At 41.6% G+C, this 25,986-nt stretch overlaps 1 protein-coding gene across 2 annotated transcripts in view; it reads right to left on the bottom strand.

Moving 5' to 3' along the window:
* SVEP1 (sushi, von Willebrand factor type A, EGF and pentraxin domain containing 1) overlaps positions 1-25,986 on the bottom strand; it is a 503,752-nt gene that overhangs the window by 97,019 nt on the left and 380,747 nt on the right. For both annotated transcript variants that reach the window (XM_040360718.1, XM_040360710.1), the window contains exons 34-38: positions 21,437-21,521; positions 18,947-19,138; positions 18,015-18,182; positions 15,334-16,006; positions 4,642-7,412 (exon numbers count right to left, since the gene is read on the bottom strand). In XM_040360718.1, the coding sequence (XP_040216652.1) occupies positions 4,642-7,412; positions 15,334-16,006; positions 18,015-18,182; positions 18,947-19,138; positions 21,437-21,521 (3,889 nt within the window). The remainder of the gene's footprint in view (positions 1-4,641; positions 7,413-15,333; positions 16,007-18,014; positions 18,183-18,946; positions 19,139-21,436; positions 21,522-25,986) is intronic.

Genomic DNA, 25,986 nt, shown 5'->3' with positions numbered 1-25,986 from the left:
TTGTTTCAGGTTCAAATCTTAGCTACATGTTTGAGATATGTGTTCGAGGCTGAGTAGGCAGGTACCCAGGAGGGGCCTTATGTATGAGGACATGGACATAACACACTGGTGACACAGTTTAAATGGGGTTTTATTTTTGTAGGGGGGGGGGACCTCAGTTGAGTATAAAGGTGAAGGTTTTTACACATGGGAGGAGGTATGAGGGGGGAAAAGGGGGGAAAAGGGGAAGGGGAATAAGGATTTTTTTTTTTTTGGAAGGAGAGGGGAGGGGAAAAGGAAGGGAACGGGGTAGCACCAATTTCTTTCTTTTTTTTTTTTTTTTTTGAGGCAAAGTGATAGAAAGGCTCCAACTGAGTACATGACTTAGACTTAGGTGGTAAAAATGTCACATGTATGCAATGTTATAATGTTATAATATGTTAAATGTATAAACAGATTTGATGTACAGGTGCCCATGGGGGGCTTCAGATCGGTTGAGAAGTCTGGGGGGTGAAGGGAGGTGGGAGAGGAGAGAGGAGGGAAGGAACATTTTTTTTTTTACTGTTTATACTGTTTATACTGTCTTATACTGTTTATACTCTCCTCCTTTTTTTCCCGGGGTTAACTTTAAAAGGGGGAAATAAGGATTATTATAAGGAGGGAGATGTGGGAGGGATACGGGGGTGAAGAAGGGGAAGATCAAAAGACGCCCGGGGGGTGAAGTATATATTGTTTTAGAGTAAAGATAGATCCATAGGTAGGAAAGGTCCGATAAAAGAGACTAGGTAATCTGCATGAAGCAGAAAGAAGGAGAGGTCGGGGTGGAGACGATATCCCCACAACGAGTCCTCTCCCGAGTAGAGAGTGGGGGGGGAGAGGGGAGGAGGGAGGGGAGTGTGTTGGGGTCTTTTTTGTTTTGTTTTGCAGGACCTGGTTCTCTCTACTCTCCCTGCCCCCACCCCGGGTCTCCATTTTTTTTTGATAGAGGAGTTTGAGGGAAGGAAAAGGAAGAATGGCAAGTAGAATGAAGATTAGCTCACATAATGTGAGAGGTCTTGGTTCGAGTGGCACGAACTGCGCCACATGAGGGCGGAGATCGTTTTCTTGCAGGAGATGAACTTTGTGTCAGGGACCACCCCTCGTATGCCCCTTTTTCCTTATAACCAGTGGTTCCATGCGCCTTTACCTGTCCCTAGGGCAAGAGGAGTGACAATAGCAATACACAAACAGTGCCCTTGGATAAATATAGAAACACAGGAAGACCCGGAGGGCCGGTTCCTTTTTGTTAAGGGCAAGATTTAGGGCCAGTATTATACTTTAGCCACAATCTATGCCCCTAATAGTAATACAGTTACATTTTTATTAAAGACTTTGGATAGTTTAGAAAAATTTAAAAAAGGTTTATTGATTATGGGAGGGGACTTTAATATCACCCTCGACCCTAGTTTAGACACCTCAACGAGGAAAACCTTAATATCATACAGAGCATTAAGATGTGTGAAAAAACGCCTCTGTTCCCTGAACTTGGTGGACAGTTGGAGGGTGCTGCATGGACGAGAGAGGGACTATAGCTACTATTCCAAAAGACATAGGGCCAAATCCTCAAAAGAGATACTACGGAGTAACTGCTGTTACTCCGTCGTATCCCTGGTCCTAACTATGTTTTCCATAGTTAGGGAGAAGATTCGGCATGTGTAATTGAATTACACTGCCGGATCTTAGGATGCAGTACCGCATCCGCCGCTGGGGGCATTTTGTGTCGAAATGCCGCCTCGGGTATGCAAATTAGCACGTACGGAGATCCACAAAGATTTTCTGCTTCGTTTTTTCCTCCGTAAGTATTAAGTTGCATACGCAAAATTATGGCTGCTTTTACATGGTGTAAAGTTAGTACACCATGTAAAAGCAGACCCTTCTGTCTAGGGACGCGTTTTTTTTTTCGAATTTGAATTATTTTTTTCGCGCCGTATCTTTTTTTTTTCCCGACGCAACTTTATTGACCCTTCGCAATCCACAAAGCCCGACGTAACGTAATTTCGCGCTATGCACGTCGGGAAAATGACGTCACGAGCATGTGCAGTACGGCCGGCGCGGGAGCGCGCCTCATTTAAATGGGAATCGCCCCCATGAAATGAGGAACGCCTTGCGCCGGCGGAATTTAAGTTACACGGCCAGAAATTTCTAGGTAAGTGCTTTGTGGATCGGGCACTTAGGTAGAAATTTTAAGGCAGTGTAACTAGAAGTGTAATTAGAAATTCGCCGTTACGCCGGGTCTTTGTGGATTTGGCCCATAATACCTATTCAAGGATTGATATGTTATTGATTGATCAATATTATTTAGGTTGTGTAGATTCCTCATCTATTGAATCAATCACCATATCAGACCACGCCCCAATAAGCTTATCGGTGAACCCGGTATCAACAGGTAGCATGGAAAGAACATGGAGATTGAATGAATCCATTTCGGATGATAAAAGGAATGTGGAGTCCCTCTCTCGTACATTAGTACAGTACTTTGAGATTAATGTGTCAGAAGGGGTATCGGATCAAGTTGTATGGGAGGCCCATAAGGCCGTTAACCGAGGGGAGTTAATTTCTATGGGAGCGCATATTCAAAGGGAGAGACAAAAAGAGATGGTTACGCTCTTGGATGAAATACACAAAACGAAGACCCTAACTTATTCATGAGCGAGCTCTTTTAACTGTTTAGGTTGTCAATTGTAAAATGTGTGCAAAACCTGATATGCAAGCTGCCATTCACTGAGGCTGCTTGAGTTGGTTCCAAGTGTCTATACGATGCCCTCTCTAAAATTTAAGCTAGCCACAAATACCCCATTCTGGACCCCAATTCCAAAACCAATCAGTTATTTAGCTGAAGAGCAAGCTATTTGCATACAAATACAATTTATTTTTGGGTTATCCTGGTCTATTTGCCCACTGATTGCGGAGCTCACTCCTTGGTCCCTATGAGAGTATAAGGACGTCTGATTGGCTTACCCCGCATGGAGTGTGATCCGGCCATGAGCTGAGATCAGATTCTCCCTCCGGTCAAAGGCCTTCGCTGGGCTATAGCCACAAGCTCCCCTAAGCTTGTCATCTGGTAAGCGTGTTTTTTATGTTGTGGAGGTGCATTTGTTTGTTGTGGTGTGACAACACTCACATTATTATCACAAGGAACATTTAAAGAGACACATACCCATTCCGCTTTGATGGATTTGATGATCTATATGGACTAATCATTCACAATTTATGTCTATGCACATTGTATTAAGATAATAATTATATTAAAGCGGAGGTTCACCCAAAAATCAACTTTCTGCCATTAGATCCAGCATACTGCTGACATCTGCAGTATGCTGTTTTTTTTTGTTGAACTTATCGTTTATCAGCCGTTGTTATCCGGTATCCGAGCGGGGATTTCTGCAGGGAATAGGCATTCCTAAGCCAAGCGGAGTTGATTGACGGGCTGCCAAAGCACGTCACGCCTTCCGAAAATACCCAAAGTCACACTCGGGTGTTTACGGCGCCTGCACCTGCGGTGTAGAGCTGACTGCGCAGGCGCCGTAAACACTCGAGTATTTTCGGAAGGCGTGACGCGCTTTAGCAGCCCGTCAATCAACTTCGCTTGGCTTAGGAACGCCTATTCCCTGCAGGAACGCCTATACCCAGAAGGAATCCCCGCTCGGAGCCGGATAACAAAAGCTGATAAAACGATAAGTACAAAAAAAAACAGCATACTGCAGATGTCAGCAGTATGCTGGATCTAATGGCAGAAAGTTGATTTTTGGGTGAACCCCCACTTTAAGGTTAGCACAGCTCTTTTGGTTTTATTTGTTATTCTTGGTTTGTATCTCACAGCAAAGCTGCAGCTTTTTACTTTGTATATTAATATTGTTCTATATGTGTTAGCATGGTATATTTTTCATTTGCTATTTGCATATACACCTTGTGAATGCAGGAGATGTTCGAAGTAGTAAAATGACTTATTACAGGTCAAGAAACAAGATTTTTTTTGTCTCTTATTTGTTGTTCCATGCGGTTAAAAAGTAGCTGTGAATTTAAAGTAGATACCCTGCTTCATCTTCTGGAACGTTTTAGTATTTATTTTTACAAAAATTATTGCATAATACAATAAGGCAGTGCTTCTGGAAAAGGGCTTAATTATTTAGGTATTCCTTTGGGCAACATAATATCTAAGTACAGCCCTGCCAAGCATATTTGTGTTATGCAAATAAAAACGCTCAAGATCAGTTTCTAAATGCACTACTTTAGTTATGTGGATCATAAAAGACTATGCACGTAAACCACAGCTCCCCTCATTTATAAAAATCAAGAAGCAGGGGTATGTAGTCAGTAAAGCACAACATAGTTCTCTTTGTTTAACAGAGCAGTCATAGCTCTGTGATTGGAGGTCACATGACTGCTCTCTACACCCAGCTATACAACATTTAGTATTTTTATTCTACTCTGCCAGCTTCACAGTTCTGGAGCAGATAGCATTTGTGTAAATGTGCAGTGTTTGTGCAGTGTTGGCCATATCGCTGCCCTTTAAATGAGTCCATCATTTTTTATATGTAATGAAAGTCAAGTTTTTTATATATTTTTTTACCTTCTGGCATAAAAAAATAAATAAAAAATAATCTATGTATATACTATTCTTACCGGTATTCCATAATGCTTCCGTAGGTATAAGAATCACTGGTTGTAAAAGTATTAGGAAGTTTGGGTGGTGGTCCACAAGATAACAACTGACAGTTGGGATATAGTCCACTCCATTGCCCCTCTTCTGTGCAGATGAGATCTGATATTCCTTGCATTACATATCCAGTCTCGCAGCTGTATGAGATGGCATTCTCAGCAATTAAGCTGCTCCCATTAACAAAGGCATGAGAAATAATGGGTGGAGTACCACAAGAGACCTTACCACAGACTGGAAAACCCAAGCTCCACTTTCCAGCTGAGTGACAGCTGAGTTCAGAAGGTCCAAGCAGCTTGAATCCATCTTTACATTTAAATTTGATTAACTGCCCACAGCTAAAATCTTCTCCAATGACCACTGCATTTTGAATAGAAGGTTTGGGGCATTCACAAGCTAGACAAGTGGGGGTAATTCCACTCCACAAACCATTTGCTAAGCACTGTCGTGTTGCACTTCCATGTATCTCATAACCAGAGAAACATGCGTAGTGAACTTGTTGATTGTAACTAAAGCTTGAGCCGTTAAGAAAACCATGTGAAATATCTTCTGGAGGTCCGCAATCTATTGGTTCACACAGGGGTTTTCGAGCATCCCATGTCCCATTTTCCTGACAAGTAAGCAATGATGCACCTTTCAAGTCATACCCCTGATTGCATTTAAAAAGTATTTGTTTTCCAACACCGTATTCCATTCCAGCTATTTCTCCATCATCCAAAGCATTTGGCTTTTCACATATAATCTCTGTGCAAGATGGCATTACTCCACTCCAGTGTCCATTTTCAAGACATGTCTTCTTTTTGTCTCCTTTAAGCATGTAGCCTTCATGACACTCATATTCAACATCTTTCCCATAACTATAATCCTTTCCTAAAACATGGCCATTTATCAGTGCTGGCGGCTGCCCACAGGAAACAGGAATGCAGATAGGTTCCTCCCCATCCCAATGTTTATTTTCTTGGCATGTTCTTTTGCTTGGTCCATGTAATTTAAAGCCCAACTCACATTTATAATGTACTTCGCTAGTAAATGAATAATTTAATGCTTCTGTGTATCCATTTAATATTACGTTGGGTACTTTACATAAGATCATAGCACACTGAGGCACTTCGTTACTCCATTTTCTGATAGACAAGCATGTGCTCTTATCTGATCCAATTAGTTCATACCCTGAATTGCATTTGTATTGCGCAGTGCTGTCAAGGGTTGTTTCTGTGTAATGTACCATGCCATTTACAGGAGCTATTGGTATGCTGCATTCTATAGGGGCACACACAGGGGCACTTCCATTCCAAGTTCCATCCTCCTGACAAGCTAAAAGTGGTATACCCAAAATTTCATACCCATGATAACAAGTATATATGATATATGTCCCATATAAGAAATCTGAGACTTCATTGATCATTGAGCGATTGCCATTTGGAGTTTGGGTAGTTATTGCACCATCAAACATTTCATTCTTTAAATCCTCATTCCACATATATTCCTGAGCCTTAGTATATTGACCAAAGTCAATATGGGGTGGCAGACCACAGTCCGTATGCACGCACATTGGAGCAGAACTGGACCAGCCCAAGTCTTCACAAGTTTGTATGGCAGGCCCAGTCAGCTGAAATCCTGGCATACAACTATAAATAATAACAGCGCCATATCTATAGTCAGCTCCTTCTACAAATCCATTATCAATAGCTTCAGGAGGATCACAGAATATCTCTTTACAATTAGGGGTAATAGCATCCCATTCTCCTGTTTCCAAACAAGTAAGAATATTCTGTCCTTTAAGCCTAAATCCTTTGTTACATGAGTAAGTTACAGTTTGTCCAAAATGAAGGCTTTGAGAGGAACTTCTGCCATTTGGAATTTCCTTGGCTGGAGGGCATTTAATAGGTTTACAGACTGGTATCTCACCAATCCAGTGACCATCTGCTCCACAGATCAATTTGGTGTTTCCCATTAATTCAAACCCAGGTTTGCAAGTGTAATGAACCGAGCTGAGAAAAGTAAGTCCTTGAACATCAACAATTCCATTAAGAATTTCATCTGGTTGAGGACACTCTACAGGAACACAGCTTGGAAGATCAGAACTCCATATACCATCTGCATTACATGATATTGCAGCTTTTCCTTTAAGTAAAAATCCATCCATACAAGAATAATTCACCTTGCTACCGTAATGAAAAGTAGGCATTAACTCTGGGTCTTCAAAATTTGGGTCTCCAAAATCAACATCTGGAGGTTGGGGACAGACTACAAGTTTACACACAGGAAAAGTGTCATTCCAGAGCTGAGAAGGCAAACATCGCAACACAGAGGAGCCCTGCAGAACATAGCCCTCTCTACAAGAAAATTTCACAACTCCTATTTCACTTGTTATTTCTTGTAAGACCAGCTGGTTTTGTAACAATGGTGGATCTTCACATTTTGATGGAACACAAGTGGGCACTTGTTTTCTGTCCCACTTTCCATTTTTTTGGCAAGTCCAACTAGCATCTCCAATAAGTTCATATCCCTCATCACACATAAATTCAACTTTTGAACCAACATCTATAGTTGCTCCTTTAACATATCCATGTTTAATAGGTGGTGGTTTTTCACAGCTAAGTAGAACACAGCTTGGTACGGACTCACTGTACCACTGTTTGTTAAACTGACATACTCTTTTAGGGTTGCCGACTAGTTCATATCCAGGTTTGCAGGAATAAGTAACCTCATCCTCAAACACAATTCCAGTTTTGTTCTGCAGAAAGAAAAGCATATTCATTAATAAATAACTGTGTTGGTTCACAATGTGTACACTATAGTATATACAGATTAAAAACTATAAGAAATAAACAAATATACCATTGTAATTTTAAAACATATTGGGGTTGATTTACTAAAGGCAAATCTACTTTGCACTAAAAATGTTAAGAACAGAAACTCTTTGGAACACCTGTAGACAATGTCAATAAAGCAACAAAAATTGGCACCCAGTTTAGTACAAAATGTGAAAACGTGAATACACCCCACAAACCTGTTAATTTCTTCCACATACTTCAACAGGCAAACATTAGATCCTCATGAATACAGAATACAGTTAAAGGTGATTTACTAGAATAAAAAAACAACTTTGATCTCAGAAGTTGCTATTGTCACTTTTGGTAGAAATTACTGTTTTCTTGGACTTTGGGCTATGATCAATTTGCAGTTTGACTTCAACCTTTGGACAGGTGTCCTCACATCCTCACTAAGTTCACTTTGATAAGTTGCAGAATTCATAGATGGCTTTATGACAGTAAGCTGCTCAGGCCCTCAAGCAGCAAAACAACCCCAAATCATAACATTTCTTCACCATGCTTCACATTGGGTATGAGGTTCTGCTTCAGAAATGCTGTGTGCGGTTTGTGAGGCTACTTTTACTGTGGCCAAACAACCCTATCTTTGATTCATCAGTCCATAGCTCTTTGTCCCAAAAGGTCTGGTCATTGTCTTTACGTGCAATGGCAAGGTTTTTTTTTCTTGTACACCTCCTATGCATGCCTAATTAGTGCAATCACTTTCTGATTGAAGATGCATGCAATTTTGAGGTTCTTGGAAATGTATTTTAGTATTAAACAGTCAGTTCTTGTGGTGAATTTACTAGCCTGGCCAGCCCTGGACATTTTAGCAATCGCTTGAAATCTACGCCACAGATTATTTTCCTTTAACCACTTGCCACCCAGGCCAATTCTGACATTTCTCTCCTACATGTAAAAATCATATTTTTTTTTGCTAGAAAATTACATAGAACCCCCAATCATTATATATGTTTTTTTTTTAGCAGAGACCCTAGAGAATACAATGGTGGTCGTTGCTTTTTATTTTTTATTGTTCATTTAACTTTTATTTTTTTAGTTTGACACTTAAAAAAAAAAAAATGTTGATCACTTTTGTTCCTATTACAAGGAATGTAAACATCCTTTGTAATAGGAATATGGCATGACAGGTCCCCTTTACAGTGAGATATGGGATCAATAAGACCCCACATCTCACCTCTAGGCTGGGAAGCCTGAAATCAAAATAAAAAAAACGATCCTGGCTTCCCTGCCAAGGCGGTGACGTTTGTTTGAATGCAGAGGCTGGGCGTGACATCATAACATCGCACCCTGCCTCCGAACAATCATAGAGACTCTGGCGACCATCTGGCCTGCCGAAAATCTCTATGGTAAATATCCAGGGCTGGCGGATCCAGGGCTGGTGGATCCTGTCTCCAACTCACCTAGAAGCACCGGAGGGTGGTGGGAGGGGAGGACGTCCCCTCTTGCCACCCGTAAGAATGATCAAGCAACTGAACAGCCACTATGCTTATTCTTTTGGTGTAGGGAATCGCCAGCTGGAAAAGTTGATATCTGGATGATGCCTGTAGCTGCAGGCATAATTCAGATAGCTCCGCTCAAAGTCAAGGATGTCATATGACGGCCGGCTGGCAGGAAGTGGTTAAAGCCCTACTCCAGGCACAAAAAAAAATTCATGCAGTGAGGCTGCTCGTTTGTCTAGGGGTGAAGAGAATTTTGTATGCTCACCTGATCCTTCGCTCCACCGGAAAACAGCACTCCTCCACGATTCAGCAAAGTGCCTCTAATAAACCACGTGCCGACCAGCCGCCGTCATTATATGGCGGCAGGTCGGTACGTTCCCAAAAATCACTGTAGGTGTACGTCGGCTCATTTAAGGAGCCATAGCAGGTGCACGCACGTACGACAGGGACCCGATGCGCATGGCCGGTGACCGCAATGTTTGCCGGCCACTTGCAATTGGCGGGAAAGAGAGCCAGAACAGGGATCTGTCAATGTAAACAGACAGATCTCTGTTCTGACGGGAGCTAGAGAGATCTGCTGCTCCTAGTGATTAGGAACAGCGATCTCTCTCCTGCTCCAGTCAGCTTAGCCCCCACACAGTTAGAAACACTCCCAGGGAACACACCTAACCCCTTGATTGCCTCCTAGTGTTAACCCCTTCCCTGCCAGTGACATTTATACAGTAATCAGTGGCTATTTTTAGCTCTGATTGCTGTATAAAGGTCACTGGTCCCAAAAAAGTGTCAAAAGTGTCCGAACTGTACGCCCCAATGTCGTAGTCTCACTAAAAATTGCAGATCATCGCCATTACTAGTAAAAATAATAATAATAATGCCATAAATATATCCCCTATTTTGTAGACGCTATAACTTTTGCTCAAACCAATCAATATATGCTTATTGCGTTTTTTATTTTTGCCAAAAATATGTAGAAGAATACATATTAGCCTAAACTAAAAATGTGTTTATTTTTTAAATAAAAACAAAGTTTCATATGGAGCAAAAAATACCATAAAAAAATTCCATAAAACTATCCCCTATTTTGTAGGTGCTTTAACTTTTGCGCAAAACCAATCAATATACGCTTATTGCGTTTTTTTTTACCGAAAATATGTAAAAGAATACATATTGGCCTAAACTTTTTCAAAATTGACGCTCTTTTTTTGTTTATAGTGCAAAAAATAAAAACGGCAGAGGTGATCAAATAGCAGAACGCTCTATTTGTGGGGAAAAAAGGACGTCAATTTTGTTTGGGTACAGTGTCACACAACCGCGCAATTGTCAGTTAAAGCGACGCAGTGCCATATTGCAAAAAATGGTCTGGTCATTAAGTGGGAAAGTTCAGCTGTTCTAGTAGGTCTTCCCTGACATTTTCACATCCTACAGCAAAAGCCATGGTCTTCAGCAAGCTTTCAAAGCATCAGAGGGATCTCATTGTTAAAAGGTATCAGTCAGCACAAGGGTACAATATAACTTTCAAGGTATTAGAAATACCATGGAACACAGTGAAGACAGTCATCATCAAGTGGAGAAAATATGGCACAACAGTGACATTACCAAGAACTGGATGTCCCTCCAAAATGTATGAAAAGATGAGAAGAAAACTGGTCAGGGAGGCTGCCAAGAGGCCTACAGCAACATCAAAGGAGCTGCAGGAGTATATGGCAAGTACTGGCTGCGTGGTACATGTGACAGCAGTCTCCCGTATTCCATATCTGTCTGGGCTATGGGCTAGAGTGGTAAGATGGAAGCCCTTTCTTACGAAGAAAAACATCCAAGCCGGTTAAATTTTGCAAAAACACATCTGAAGTCTCCCAATAGCATGTGAGAAAATGTGTTATGGTCTCATGAAACAAAGGTTGAACTTTTTGGCCATAATTCCAAAAGATATTTTTGGTGCAAAAACAACACTACACATTACAAAAAGAGCACCATAACCACAGTGAAGCATGGTGGTGGCAGCATTATGCTTTGGGGCTGTTTTTCTTCAGGTGGAACATGGGCTTTAGTTAAGGTAGAGGGAATTATGAACAGTTCCAAACACAAGTCAATATTGGCACAAAATCTTCAGGTTTCTGCTTGAAAGCTAAACATGAAGAGGAACTTCATCTTTCAGCATGACAATGACCCAAAGCATACATCCAAATCAACAAAGGAATGGCTTCACCAGCAGAAGCTTAAAGGGGTTGTAAACCCTCATGTTTTTTCAACTTAATGCATTCTATGCTTTAAGGTAAAAAAACTTCTGTCACTGACCAGCATCCCCCCCCCCCATTTTACTCACCTGAGCCCCGTAATTCCCACACAGGAGACGTGCTCTTCCTCTCTGCCCGTTGTCTCGGCTCTTGATTGGATAGATTGATAGCAGTGCAGCCATTGGCTCCCGCTGCTGTCAATCAAATCCAATGACGCGGGTGCTGGACTCTGGAGTGCACCCACAAGGTAATCCCCTGGGAGAGCGCTTCTTCTAGGGGGTTATACAATGCGGGGAGGAGCTACCAGTGCTGCCAGGGGACCCCAGAAGTTGAGGATTGGGGCCACTCTGTGAAAAACAAACTGCACAGTGGAGGTAAGTATGACATGTTTGTTATTTAAAAAAAAAAAAAAAAAGAAGCATTACAATCACTTTAAAGTTTTGGAATGGCCCAGCCAGAGCCCAGACCTGAATCTAATTGAACATCTGTGGGGTGATCTGAAGAGGACTGTGCACAGGAGATGCCCTCACAATCTGACAGATTTGGAGTGTTTTTGCAAAGAAGAGTGGGCAAATATTGCCAAGTCAATATGTGCCATGCTGATAGACTCATACCCAAAAAGACTGAGTGCTGTAATAAAATCAAAATGTGCTTCAACAAATTATTCGTTTAACAGCTTTCCGACTTGCCGATGTCCTTATACGGTGGCAGGTTGGCTCTCCTGCACAAATCACTGTAGCTGTACAGCTGCTCGCAAAGGCGCAATAGCGTGTAGGAACGTGCCCGTGGGTCGGGCGGACTCAATGTCCGCCAGCGGCCAACGATCGCCTATTACAGAGGCAGAGTGGGGAACTGCCTTTGTAAACAAGGCGATTCCCCATTCTGTCAGGGGATATAATAGAGATCTTCTGTTCCCAGTGATCGGGAACATTGTTGTTCTTTGGGTAATAAGTATGAATAAGTCTACCCCAGACTGATATTTCATCTACAGTATGGGGTTGATTTACTAAATCTGGAGGGTGTAAAATCTGGTGCATAGTAATCAATTAGCTTCCAACTTTTTTTTTTTTTGTCCGCTCAGTTTTTTAGATAATTTTTTTTTTCATCAGTTGATCCGTTTTTTCATCCGTTTTTCGTCCGTTTTCCGTCCGTTTACATCCGTTTCCGATCCGTTTTTCGTCCGTTTTTCCATCCGTTTTTTCCATCCGTTTTTTCATCCGTTTTTTTTTTTTGGGGCTTTTTACATATTTTGATGAAAAACGGATGTTAGCGGATCGGATGGTAAACGGATCGTCCGCTAAAGTCAGTTTTTCGTCCATTCCGTTTTTTTGACGGAAGAAAAATAGGGTTTTCTTCCGTTCAAAAAAACGGAGCTTAACGGAGACGGATGTTAACGGACGTTAGCGGATGCTCATCCGCTAATGGACGCTAACCCATAGGAAAGCATTGCAGTCCGTTAACGGACATCCAAAAAACGGACGAACGGAACGGACGTGTGAAAGAGCCCTAACTGAACAAGCTGAAGTTAGAAGCTGATTGGCTACCATGCACAGCTGCACCAGATTTTGCACTCTCCAGTTTTAGTAAATCAGCCCCTATGTGTAAACTCAGAGCTAAGCCTACCACTGATTATTTTTAGCCCTTGAGAACTTAAACAGCAACATATTTCGGTGTAGGCAACATAAAATAGATAAGGTCAGTAAAATTCCATGAGAGGCATGGCGATTTAAGATTTGAGTATAACACACTGAAATATTAGTTTTGGGTGGGTTTGCCCCACAATGTTTTGAGAATAAGTGAATTAAAAGATAAGTACACTTTTTTAGTAAAAAAATAAATAAATCATAATTACATATTATCTTCCTAAACAATACCACACCTATTTAACTGTATGTCTTCCCTGCTGGGAGAAATAAATAATATATTCTATAGTACACTGTATTCTTAGAATGTACATCAAGTAACTAAATGTAAAATATCAAGCATTGCAGAAGAAAGCAATCTGAAAACAGAACACAAGTTTGTCTAAGCCCCAACTGTTCTTTCATCCCATATGAATTTAACCAGTTAACCGTAGAAAGCCATTCCACAATGCAGAATTCCTGCAGGTAAACTGAAGTGGTGATAAGTGTAAACTACAGATGGCTGAATGTAAATGAAGCAATGCTTACTTTGGTCTGGGCCTATGATGAAAGCTCTCAGAGAAAAGAATAGTTACAGGTAGCAGGTTATATTTGCAATTGGTGTCCCAGAAAATTTTAATTGAAAGTAAAAACATACATATGTATTCCATCTGTAGCAATTCTTAATGCAAAACTTTTAAATGACTGCTCTGTAGCCAGCATTTTTGATATGTCAATCAATACATCTAAAAATTTATGTGAAAACCATACATTTGTGCACACATAAAAAAATGTAATAAGATCAAAGCAGCAAAATAAGTTATTCATTCTCTTGTATGCAATTATATCCTAATGCCCTGTACACACGGTCAGGATTCCTGACGGGTCAAGGTCCATCGGGAATCCCGATGGGAAAATCGAGAACCTGCTCTCCCGTACACACGAGCTGGTTTTCCGACGGGAAAACTCAGATGAGAGCTTTTGGCCGGGAATCCCGGCCGTGTGTAAGCGCCAACTGAGTTTTTCTGATGGGGAAACTGCCAAAAACGGACGGTTTTCTTGTACACACGACCAGGTTTTCCACCGGTAAAAAGTCAGCCGACAAACTCCACCAGAAAAAAAGGTCCTCCGACGGGCAGTTTTCCCGTCGGGAAACCCGATCGTGTGTTCGGGGCATAAGAAATAGCTAAAAGGAATTACTATGCTGGGAATCTGTATATGTGTGAACAACTGACGGTGTCCCTGGCCAAGACTTAGGCTGTTTGGAGGGTTATCATGATGTCAAAGGAGATTATATAAGAGCTGTCTAATGGTGGCACTTTCTGATGTCAGGAAGAGACAACAGTTACTTGCCAGCACATCTTTGATAGGATCTTTCATATGGATTTTTTCTTTTCACTCATTATATGTTTTTTTTTTTACAATTGATGTATTATTGTGTGCTTATTCTCAATTTGTGCACATGGATTATTTTACTGAAGAGTTACACCGAATTTTGGAAGTTCACCCCCCCCCCCCCTTCCTCCACTGCTGTCCACATTGCCAATAATCATCGGAATGTTTTACTTTTTTCAAAGCTTATTACCTTTTCTGGTGATTAGACAGGTGCACTTCTTCTGCACCTCATCGTGGAGAGGTATGTCATATTTTGCCACCCGTTGGCTCCTAGGATATAAGAGTCATCAATCCCAGGAGTCAATGGGCAGACCCTGCATGAAAATGAGTATGCCACACTTTGTACGCAATGTGCATGTGCGAGATTGGAAGGTGAATGCTGGGTAGCCAGCAGCACTGTATCCTGGAAGGAGCTTTGAGCAGACTTCAGTTGCCCTCACTGAAGATGGGAGCATGCTTGCTAAGGAGGTGACAGTGAGTAATTTTCAGAACTATCTAACAAAAAAGACTACATTTACTACATATGCCGGAATGTAATATATAAGATTCCACCATTGCGGTGGAGTTTGTTGGGGGGGGGGGGGGGCTGGAACTCCGCTTTAAATACATCTAAAACCCTGATCTGAATAAAAGTTCCTATGGGGTGCAGTGGTGGCGCCATAAAATAATGACAGCTATTCTACCACCTCCAATGCCCCTAGGAGTTGGATGGGAACTAGAGGTGAATCTCTTCGTCTTATAGATTTTGGTTGACAGTGTGGTTGCTCCCCGATCAAATCTCCTCCTGATAGTAACCTGCCTAAATCACGTTATCAACTTGAGCCTCTGCTGAGATCTTTCCACCTAGACTTTCTTTTTGGTTATGCAGTCCTATTTTAGAAGATAATTCATGGAACTTTTAAAATGTATAAGTAAAGGTTAATGCACAACATCAGTCCCTAGTGAACTACTATATGTCTCTGTTCTTCACTTCTGCTTCAAAGAACTAATATACAAGTTTTAAAAGTGCATTTATCCTGTAAGGATGGTCATTTTGATAATAAGTGTTACTTTATCATGAATGCAAATTTAAATGAATACACAGTATGAACAACACAGTGAGCTTCAATAATCAGAAATGAACACACACACCTCTATAACTCCATTTTCAAGTTCAGGTGGCTGACCACAGGATACTGGATGGCAAGTTGGCAAACGACCACTCCATTCTCCAGAGGCTTGACAGGTTCGTTTCTTTTCCCCTTTTATGTAATATCCTTTATTACAGCTGTAAGCTACTACAGCATCAAAGCTGTAATTGTTTCCAATGACATAACCATTTTTCATCCTAGGTGGTTCTCCACAGCGGACAGGTATACAATGGATAGTGGATGGTGATGGGTTCCATTCTCCACCTCGCAGGCACTCAATTTTGCCTGTTGTGTTTAATACAAAGCCTTCCATGCATTTAAAACTCACTGTTGTGCCAGATACAAACTTTGCTTTGCTGATAGATTCTAGGATGCCATATGGAACCTCCAAGGGCTTTTCACAGAAATCAGCTATGCAATGGGGTATTGCTTTACCATCAGGTGGTACCCACTTTCCTTGTGCATTGCAAAGCATTTTACTGTTATCAGCCATACTGTACCCATCCAAGCAGTAATAATATGCAGTATCTCCATACAGCCGATGTGCACTGTCTGAGGAAGCATGGTTCACATTTGGGGGCTCATCGCAAGATACAGCCATACATTGTGGAATGCTAGCACTCCATTTTCCAGAAGACAGGCAGCTTATAGTTTCTGGACCAACTAAAGTGTACCTGTATAAATAAATGAAACAGTTTATTATGCTACATGATATTTATATTTAAGGCACTTTTGAACTCAAAATATCATTTAAAAAAAAAAAAATATATATATATATATATATATATATATAAACTTTTAAGCATTTGATAACTATGTAACTATGCATGTTTAAACAAAGTCTTCTAAAGAAAAATTTAAATTGCTGGTTGGTTCTTTAAAAAAATATAAACTACAATTTAAATCCATGGGTATCTTAAAGTGTATGTTAAGCCAAAAAAGTTTTTCTATTTTATTTGTTTTGTGGTTTTTGACTTGTTCTGTTAGGCCCCTTTCACACTTCAATGTCCGTTTTCACGGACTGCGCTTGCTCAGCAGGGATCTCTCTGTTGATCCCCACTGAGCCGACGGATGACATGTCACTGCTGATATCCATCGCTCTATAGAAGTACATCAAGCATCCATTCAGGTCCGTCTGAAAAACTGACAGGCAGACCTGAACGATCCGTAGGTGTGAAAAAGGCCTTAGAGAAATTTTCCCTCGTGTCTTGCTGACAGGGTGATACGGGTTCTAATCCTTCCCCTCTCTATCAAAAACTAAGAAAATGTTTTGACTTTACATACGCTTTGAGAATACTTGCTTGTTTGTAGACAGGTGCAGTCTACTTTCTCCACTGCAGGTGGTGCTCAACCGCAGGGGCATTGCAGGGGGAGAGGAAGTCAAAAGGAACATGGTTCCTCTATGGTTTCAAGGGTCATTGGGGAAGCTATCAGATTGAATGCTTTCTCCCCATTTTACTCTGGCAGCCACCTTGGGTGAGCAGAGCCTATTTAAGGCCCTGGCTCCCAGGTTTGTCACGCATTTGGCATTTGTGGGTAGTGTAGCGACAGGTCACCCTTCTTCCAGGGACAGTGATTAGCGTCAGGGAGACTTTCCAGACGAGTAGGCTAGGGACATGCCATCCTTCTGCAGATCTCCCCGTTTGGGCTCGGACTAGCCAGGCCACATTCTGCCCCTCAAGACAGGCGCTGTCAGCATATCTGACACCTGCTCTGCTACACGTTGCTGTGAAAAGCTGTGAGTGTTCCCGGTCAGGTGTCTTTCCACCTGAATTGTTGTGAATTACTGGATTCTACATTAATACATGTTCAGTTCTGTGCAACTGGACTCTGTGAGCTAGATTCAGGTACAGTTACGAGTAGATACGCCGTCGTAACTCTGAATCCGCGCCGTTGTATATTTAAGCGTATGCTCAAACTGAGATACGCTTAAAATGTTGCTAAGATACGAGCGGCGTAAGTCTCCTACGCCGTCGTATCTTAGCTGTCTATTTACGCTGGCCGCTAGGGGCGCTTCCGTAGATTTACGTGTAGAATATGTTAATGACCTAGATATGCCGATTCACAAACATACTTGCGCCCGCAACGCCGTTTACGTAAGGCTTACATCCGGCGTAACGTTATCCCTGCTATATGAGGCACAGCCAATGTATGGACGTCGGAACAGCCGTCAAATTTAACGTCGTTTACGTAAGTGGTACGTGAATGGGGCTGTGCGTAGGTTACGTTCACGTCGAAAGCATTGAGCCGACGTAACTTAGGGAGTATATGCGACGTGACTCTGAGCATGCGCGCGCATGCACGGATCGTTAGTGCAAACATTTACATGGGCTTACGGCTACTTTGAATACAACACGCCCACTACCTTCCACATTTGAATTAGGCGGGCTTACGCCTGCCTAGTTACACTACGCCGGTGCAACGTACGGCGCCAGACCTTTTGTGAATAATGGTCTGGGCGCCCTATTTTACGTTGGCGTAGTGCATATGAGATGCGTTACGCCGGCACAACTATACGCCGAGCTACGTGAATCTAGCTCTGTGTGTTTACTGCGGCAGCACCATGCTGCACCTCCCCACATGTTGATATTACAGTCTCAAACTCTAAAAAGCTTTATGTACTGATCCTGGAAAGGAAAGTTTGCATTAAAAACAATGTCTAGTAAACCCTGATTTCCGTACCCTTCTTTGCAAGTGTAGGTCACTAAATTTCCAAATGTGAACTCTTTTCCTTTGGAGATGGCATCTTTAACAATTGGAGGAAGTCCGCATGATAAAAGCTTGCAGGTTGGAGCAACATTACTCCATTTCCCTGAAGATTCACACACCAGAGATGAAGAACCCTGCAAGCTAAGAAATAATTATGTTAATCAAATTAAAACAAGCAAAGTTGATATATATACACTCACTAGCCACTTTATTAGGCACACCTTGCTAGTAGCAGGTTGGAACCCCTTTTGCCTTTGGAACTGCCTTAACTATTTGCGACATAGGTTCAACAAGGTGTTGGAAACATTTCTCAGAGATTTTGGTCCATATTGACATGATAGCATCACAGTTGCTGCAGATTTGTCGGCTGCGCCATTACACCACCAGCCTGAACCGTTAATAAAAAGCAGGATGGATCTATGCTTTCATGTTGTTTACGCCAAATTCTGACCCTGCCATCTTAATGTTGCAGCTAAAATCCAGTAACACACCTCCTGTATTAGAATGTCCCTACTCTGGATGAAGGAGCACAGGGGACACATAAGACAATGGCATTGTCAGTCTGGAGGGAGGGGAATGTATTATCAGATTTAAATACAATGACAAACTGAGGCTAAACTACAGCTAACACAGTTTTTTTTTTTTCCCCTTTTGAAATAAAGGTTTTACATAAATGAATAAAATGTGATCATTGTAAGCACTCCTTACAGTGTTGAAGGGTTAGACCCATTCCTGTAAACTGATACATCTGGAAGAGAGCTTGTGTTTTTTTTTTGTTTTTTTTAAACAGACTTACTGGCTGGATAACCAGATGAAAATAAAAGAAAGAAAACCTAACCTTTTGTGTTACTGCTTTAAAAATACATTTGTAAAGTCTTCTTAATGCACTTTATCTTGTGCATTACCTGTATCCTGTGTCACATATATACGATGCAGTTGACTGAAATGTTAAGCCACTAATGGTAAGATTTCCGAAAGCTATTTCCTTTGGTTTAGCGCATGTGACTGATTCACAGGTTGGTGCTCCATGACTCCAGGAACCATCAGCAAGGCACATACTCTCTTCATGGCCAGTTAGGATGTACCCATCATTGCATCTGCACAGCATAAGACAAAAATACTAGTCACATTTCTTGGCTCATACCAATGATTTAACAACACATTTCAATAAGTACAGTCACACCTCTTCCTGGACATTTTTCTTCATGCTGTTGTGGAAACCAAATTTCAAAATATACGCTAGATTTATATTAACCAGTTAACCATATTAACAAGTTAACAACCACACCATAGCTGAATGAGGGTTACAGCGCAGCTCAATAACTCTGGGCACACACGAGTCATGGATCGAGATAAAGTGCCAATGACAGCGGCCCTTTACCACATGATCGCTCTGTTCAATGACGGATTGATAAATGTAAACAAACTGGCGCCATGTCCGGTTCTCTCCGCTGCTCACACCGATAATGTGAGCAGAGGAGGGAGAAGCTACAGTGTGAGGCTGCTTCATGTAGATTTTTTTATGGTGCCAGTGCCCCCTTGCCAGATTTGTGCCAGATCAGTGCCCAACAGTGCACCAGTCTATGCCATATCAGTGCCCAGCAATGCTCCAATCCGTGCCATATCAGTGCCCAGCAGTGCCCCAACCTGTGTGCCAATCTATGGCCATATCAGTGCCCAACTGGGCCATATCGGTGCCCAGTGGTGCCCCCAATCCATGCCCTATCAGTGCCCAGCAGTGTCCCAATCCAAGCCATATCAGTGCCCAACAGTGCCATATCAGTGTCCCATCTGTGCCATATCAGTGCACAGCAGTGCCCCATTCCTGCCATATCATTGTCACATCTGTGCTCCATCAGTGGTCTACAGCGCCACGTCATGTGTAATTTATGTCCCTAGAATGCCTGACGGTGATCCCTGCATGTTGGGCCTCTGTATGTGGCCAGGCTGTGAAAAAGTCACACAGGAGGAGTAGCACAATGTATTTTGGGGTGTAATTGGGGTGTAATTTGTGGTATGCATACGCCATGTGAGAGAAATAACGCGTTAATATGACAATTTTGTGGAAAAAAATGAATAAATCTTCATTTTGCAAAGAATTGTGGGAAAAAATTACAACATGAAAAAACTCACCATGCCTCTTACTTAATATGTTGGAATGTCTAATTGGGTAATGGATAATTTTTGGGGTATTTTTACTTTCCTGACATTTCAGGGCCTCAAGAAATGAGATAGGCCGTCAGTACTTCAGGTGTAATACATTTTCTATGATTGGCACCGTAGCTTGTGGACACTATTAGCCAGATTCAGAGAGACTTACGACGGCGTATCAGTAGATACGCTGTCGTAAGTCCGAATGAGTGCCGTCGTATCTTTGCGCGCATTCTTAAAATGAGATACGCCTCACTGTTGCTAAGATACGACTGACGTAAGTCTCCTACGCCGTTGTATCTTATGTGCATATTTACGCTGTCCGCTAGGGGCGTTTACGATGATTTACGCGTCGAATATGTAAATGAGCAAGATATGCCGATTCACGAACGTACGTACACCCGTCGCAGTAAGCTACGCCATTTACGTAAGGCGTTTTTCCGGCGTAAAGATAAACCACCAAAAAGATGGCGCAGCCCATGCAAGGTATGGACGACGGAACAGCCGTCGTATTTTACGTCATTTGCGTAAGCGTACGTGAATGGGGCTGGGCGTAGGTTCCGTTCACGTCAAAAGCATTGAGTATTTGCGACGTGATTCTGAGCATGCGCGCGCATGCGCTGTACCAACGGCCCTCCTTTACATGGGGTCACGGTTACTTTACATGTAGCACGCCCACTACCTGCCTAATTTGAATTAGGCGGGGTTACGCCGGGCCATTTGCGCTACGCCGACGTAACTTAGGGAGCAAGTGCTTTGTGAATACTGGCCTTGCCTCACTATGTTACATCGGCGTAGTGCAAATGGGATGCGCTACGCCCAACTAAAAATGCGCCCGTCTCTCTGAATCTAGCTATATAACTTTCACAAAGACCAAATAATATACACTAATTTGGGTTATTTTTACCAAAGATATGTAGCAGTATAACTTTTGGCCCAAATTTATGAAGAAAAAATGACTAATTTGCATAATTTTAAAACTAAGAAAAATTCATTTTTATTTTACAACATTTTCGGTCTTTCGCAAAAAATAAAAACCCCAGTGGTGATTAACTACCATCAAAAGAAAGCTCTATTTGTGTTAAAAAAAAAAGAACAAAAACTCTATTGGGGTACAGTGTTGCATGACTGAGTAATTGTCATTCAAAATGTGAGAGCACCGAAAGCTGAAAATTGGTCTGGTTAGGAAAGGGGTTTACATGCTCATTGGGCAAGTGATTAAAATATGAAAAGCAGCAATTTACCTGAAAATAACTTTTTTTCCGTAAGTGAAGTTGGAGCCCACAATGCTACCATGTTCTGGAACTGGTGTTTGATCACAAGACACAGCTATATGAATGAATATAAGCACAAATGTGAACCAAAGGGTTTCATGAAAAAATAGACATGTAAAAGGCAATACATATAGGCCTGGGATGCCACACAGAAGATATCTGCCTATGAAAAAAAAAAACACTTCTAACAGCTAATAAAACTGCATGTCTGTATGATCCATATAAGCTGTGAGGATCTAGGAAAGGTGACCAGCAGCATGTATTAAATTGTTTCCATTGGGAAATTTAGAGGGTATTTGAGGGATATGAATAAATGGGAATTTTATAACACATATTTTATTGCTCTTTTTTCACATTTACAAATAAAATGAAGACATTGTTCTGTGATATAGTGTAGGATAGTTAAATTGCATGTCTCGAGAGATGCCTCTACTGAACAAACAGTACAGAAAAGAGCTGCAGCTCAACATCAGTAGTGTGAGGTAATAGAATGTAAAGACATCAACAACAAAAAAAGAATGTATGTCTGCAAGCTATTGTTCATCATAGTGTTCAGATGAGGTAGATAGTCATAGACATCCCAGCATTCTATCCAGTATTCCTTATGCACGACATTTCCAGTATTGGAAGGATTTGACCAAGGTGGCAATTTATTGATCGGTATACTCTTTCTGTTTATTAAAGAATTTGTCCATATGCTTGTCCCCCTTAATGCATGTTTTAAGATGCTCTCTTCATATTAGCCTGGATGTCTGAAAGGAGGCCCCTTTTGTGGGTGGTTTGGGCCACTTGGCCATTATTTTTCTCCGGGCTAGAATGAGAACCATGTAGATGTACTGGATTCTAAGTTTTCGGGTTTGTGGTGGAGGTAACCAGAAGCCAAACAGACATATCTATGGGTCCTCCACACACACAGTAATTTGAAGAATGTGAAGAACTGCATTAAAAAACCATTACCCAGAACTTTTATGCCCTGTACACACGGTCGGAATTTCTGATGGAAAAAGTTCGACTGACTTTTTCCATTGGAAATTCCGACCGTGTGTATGCCCCATCAGATTATTTCCATCGGAAATTCCAAGGAATTCCGTCGGAGTTTAGATAGAGAACATGTTCTCTTTTACTCCGATGGAATTCCGTCAGAATTCCGATGTGATTTTAGTTGGACAAAGGTCCGACTGTGTATACGGGCTTAAGTCATTGAGGCAGTTCCATAGGACATGTGTTAAATGACCACCCTCCAATATACAACTAGGGCAACAGATAGGGGGCCAACTTGTTTCAAAACATTTTATGAAAAATATGGAATGCGTATTTTTTTTTTAAATGTTATAAAAAAATGACGGGAGGCGTAATATGTTCTGCATATTAAGTCAAATTAGGTTTCCCTCTAGGTTTCATAAGGAGATTTTTAATGTGTCACAATATATATATATATATATATATATATATATATATATTACTATATAGTCAAAAGTATTGGGACACCTGCCTTTACGCACACATGAACTTTAATGGAATCCCGGTCTATCGGGTTCAATATTGAGTTGGCCCACCTTTTAACAGCTTTAACTCTTTTGGGAAGGCTGTCCACAAGGTTTAGGAGTGTGTCTATGGGAATGTTTAATCATTCTGCCAGAAGCACATTTGTGAGGTCAGGCACTGATGTTGGACGAGAAAGCATGGCTCACAGTCTCTAATTCATCGTAAAGGTGTTCTACCAGGTTGAGGTCAGGACTCGAGGCAGGCCAGTCAAGTTCCTCCACCCCAAACTCAGTCATCCATGTCTTTATGGACCTTGTTTGTGCACTGGTGCACAGTCATGTTGAAACAGGAAGGGCCATCCTCAAACTGTTCTCACAAAGCTGGGAGCATGAAATTGTCCAAAATGTCTTGGTATTCGGACACCTTAACCGATTGCCGACCAGCCGCCGCAGGTTTTCTGGCAGCAGGTTGGCTTGGTTGCGCAAAATCACGTAATATAATGTGATTTTGCATTTCAGTCACTAGGGGCGCATGCACACCGCTGGAGGCATGCGCGCCAGCCTGCACCCATGATCACTCGTTACAGAGCAAGAAACGGGAGCTGTGTGTGTAAACACACAGCTCCCGGTCCTGTCAGGGGGAGAAATGACAGATTGTCTGTTCATACAATGTATGAACAGCGATCTGTCATTTCCCCAACCCAATCCCACCCCCTTCAGTTAGAACACGCCCAGGGAACATAATTAACCCCATCCTCGCCCCCTAGTGTTAACCCCTTCACTGCCAGTGACATTTTTACAGTAATCAATGCATTTTTATAGCACTGATCGCTATAAAAATGCCAATGGTCCCAAAAATGTGTCAAAAGTGTCCGAAGTGTCCGCCATAAGGTCGCAGTACCGATAAAAATCGCAGATCGACGCCATTACTAGTAAAAAAAAAATATTAATAAAAATGCCATAAAACTATCCCCTATTTTGTAGACGCTATAACTTCTGCACAAACCAATCAATAAATGCTTATTGCGATTTTTTTTACGAAAAATATGTAGAAGAATACGTATCGGCCTAAACTGAGGATTTTTTTTTATATATATATATATATATATTTTTGGGGGATATTTATTACAGCAAAAAAGTAAAAAATATATATATTTGTTTAAAATTTCGCTCTATTTTTGTTTATAGCGCAAAAAATAAAAACCGTAGAGGTGATCAAATACCACCAAAAGAAAGCTCTATTTGTGGGAAAAAAAAGGACGCCAATTTTGTTTGGGATCCACGTCGCACGAAAGCGCAATTGTCAGGTAAAGCGACACAGTGCCGAATCGCAAAAAGTGGCCCGGTCATTGACCAGCAAAATGGTCCGGGGCTGAAGTGGTTAAGAGTTCCCTTCACTGAAACTAGGGGGCCAATATCAACCCCTGAAAATCAACCCTATACTATAATCCCCCCTCCACCAAATGATTTGGTGTATGTTATGTATATATCTTCCTTAACAATATTTCGGAAAAAAAAATAATCTTTATTTAAAATTTCATAAAATACATCATTATATAGAATACATAAAAGGACGTTTTGTTATCACTAACAGCAATATCATATGCACACCTCCTGTTTTAAGAAGCATAAATTGAACATTTTGAGCTTAATATAAACACTCTGGGCCATATTCTCAAATAATTTACGCCGGCGTATCAGCAGATACGCCGACGTAAGTCCGATACTATGTTTAAGTGTATTCTCAAACTGAGATACACTTAAACATGCCTAAGATACGACGGCCTGCGCCGTTGTATCTTAGGCTGCAATATTTACGCTGACCGCTAGGTGGCGGTCAGCGTAGAATAAGCAAATGACTACTCACGCCGATTCTCTAACGTACGATTGCCCGCCGTAGTGTTTTAACGTCGTTTCCGTAAGCGATACGCGGCGTAAAGATAAAGATGCCCCCTAGGTTGCGTACTCAATGTTAAGTATGGGCGTCGATCCCGCGTCGAAATTTGAAAATTTAACGTCGTTTGCGTAAGTCGTCCGTGAATGGCGCTGGACGCCATTTACGTTACAGTCAAAACAAATGACGTCCGTGAGACGTCATTTAGCGCAATGCACGTCAGGTAATTTACCCGACGGAGCATGCGCATTACGATCGGCGTGGGAGCGCGCCTAATTTAAATGATCCACGCCCCCTACCAGGATCATTTGAATTAGGAGGGCTTGCGCGGGTGGACTTTACGCGACGCCGCCGCAAGTTTACAGGTAAGTGGTTTGGGAATCAGGCACTTGCCACTTAAACTTGCGGCGGCGTAACGTAAAGGACATACGTTCCGCCGCCTCAGATCTATAAGAATATGCCCCTCTGTCATGCAAGTCAGCAGACTTTATCTTGCAGAATGCATAAATGTTTTGATTATAAGGTGGTGGCTATATGTTATGTTTTTTATCAGACCCAGCCTGCTTCCTTCAGACCATATGGGAGTATAAAAAATGTAATCATAAGGTAGCATATGAGGATAAACTCAACCCCTGGGAGGACTGCAGGAGACACAGAACTTAGTGGAACATATTCCTCCAGGAAAATTGTCAGATTATTTTCCCAGACATCACATTAATAATACTAATACGTTTTAGGGTTACATTGATTCAATAAAGTAGAGGGTGGATCCATTGTCAAAGCTTGTCACTAATATATGCCATTAATCAGCCTCAAAGGTTGTAAACTGGATCAGCCACAAGAGGTCAGTATTATCATGATGTATCTAGGAGGGTCCAAGCAAATGTCCGCAAGTCACAGGAGGGGAGGAAGGTAAACTCCACCCCCCATCCCCCATTGTGACTGATCCAGTTTACAACCTTTGAGCCTGGTTAAGCACATATACTGGTGACAAGCATGGAAAAAGGATATATACATGAATCCTATATTACATTATTATATCCATTTGGCCCTAACACTTACATAGGGGAATTTATACAAACTGGAGCAGCCACACATAGAAACTAATCAGCTTCTAGCTTCAGTTTGTTAAGATAAACTTT

This window comes from Rana temporaria, chromosome 1 (genome assembly GCF_905171775.1).
Source record: "Rana temporaria chromosome 1, aRanTem1.1, whole genome shotgun sequence".
Taxonomy (NCBI): domain Eukaryota; kingdom Metazoa; phylum Chordata; class Amphibia; order Anura; family Ranidae; genus Rana; species Rana temporaria.
This window is presented reverse-complemented; position numbering and strand designations above follow the sequence as displayed.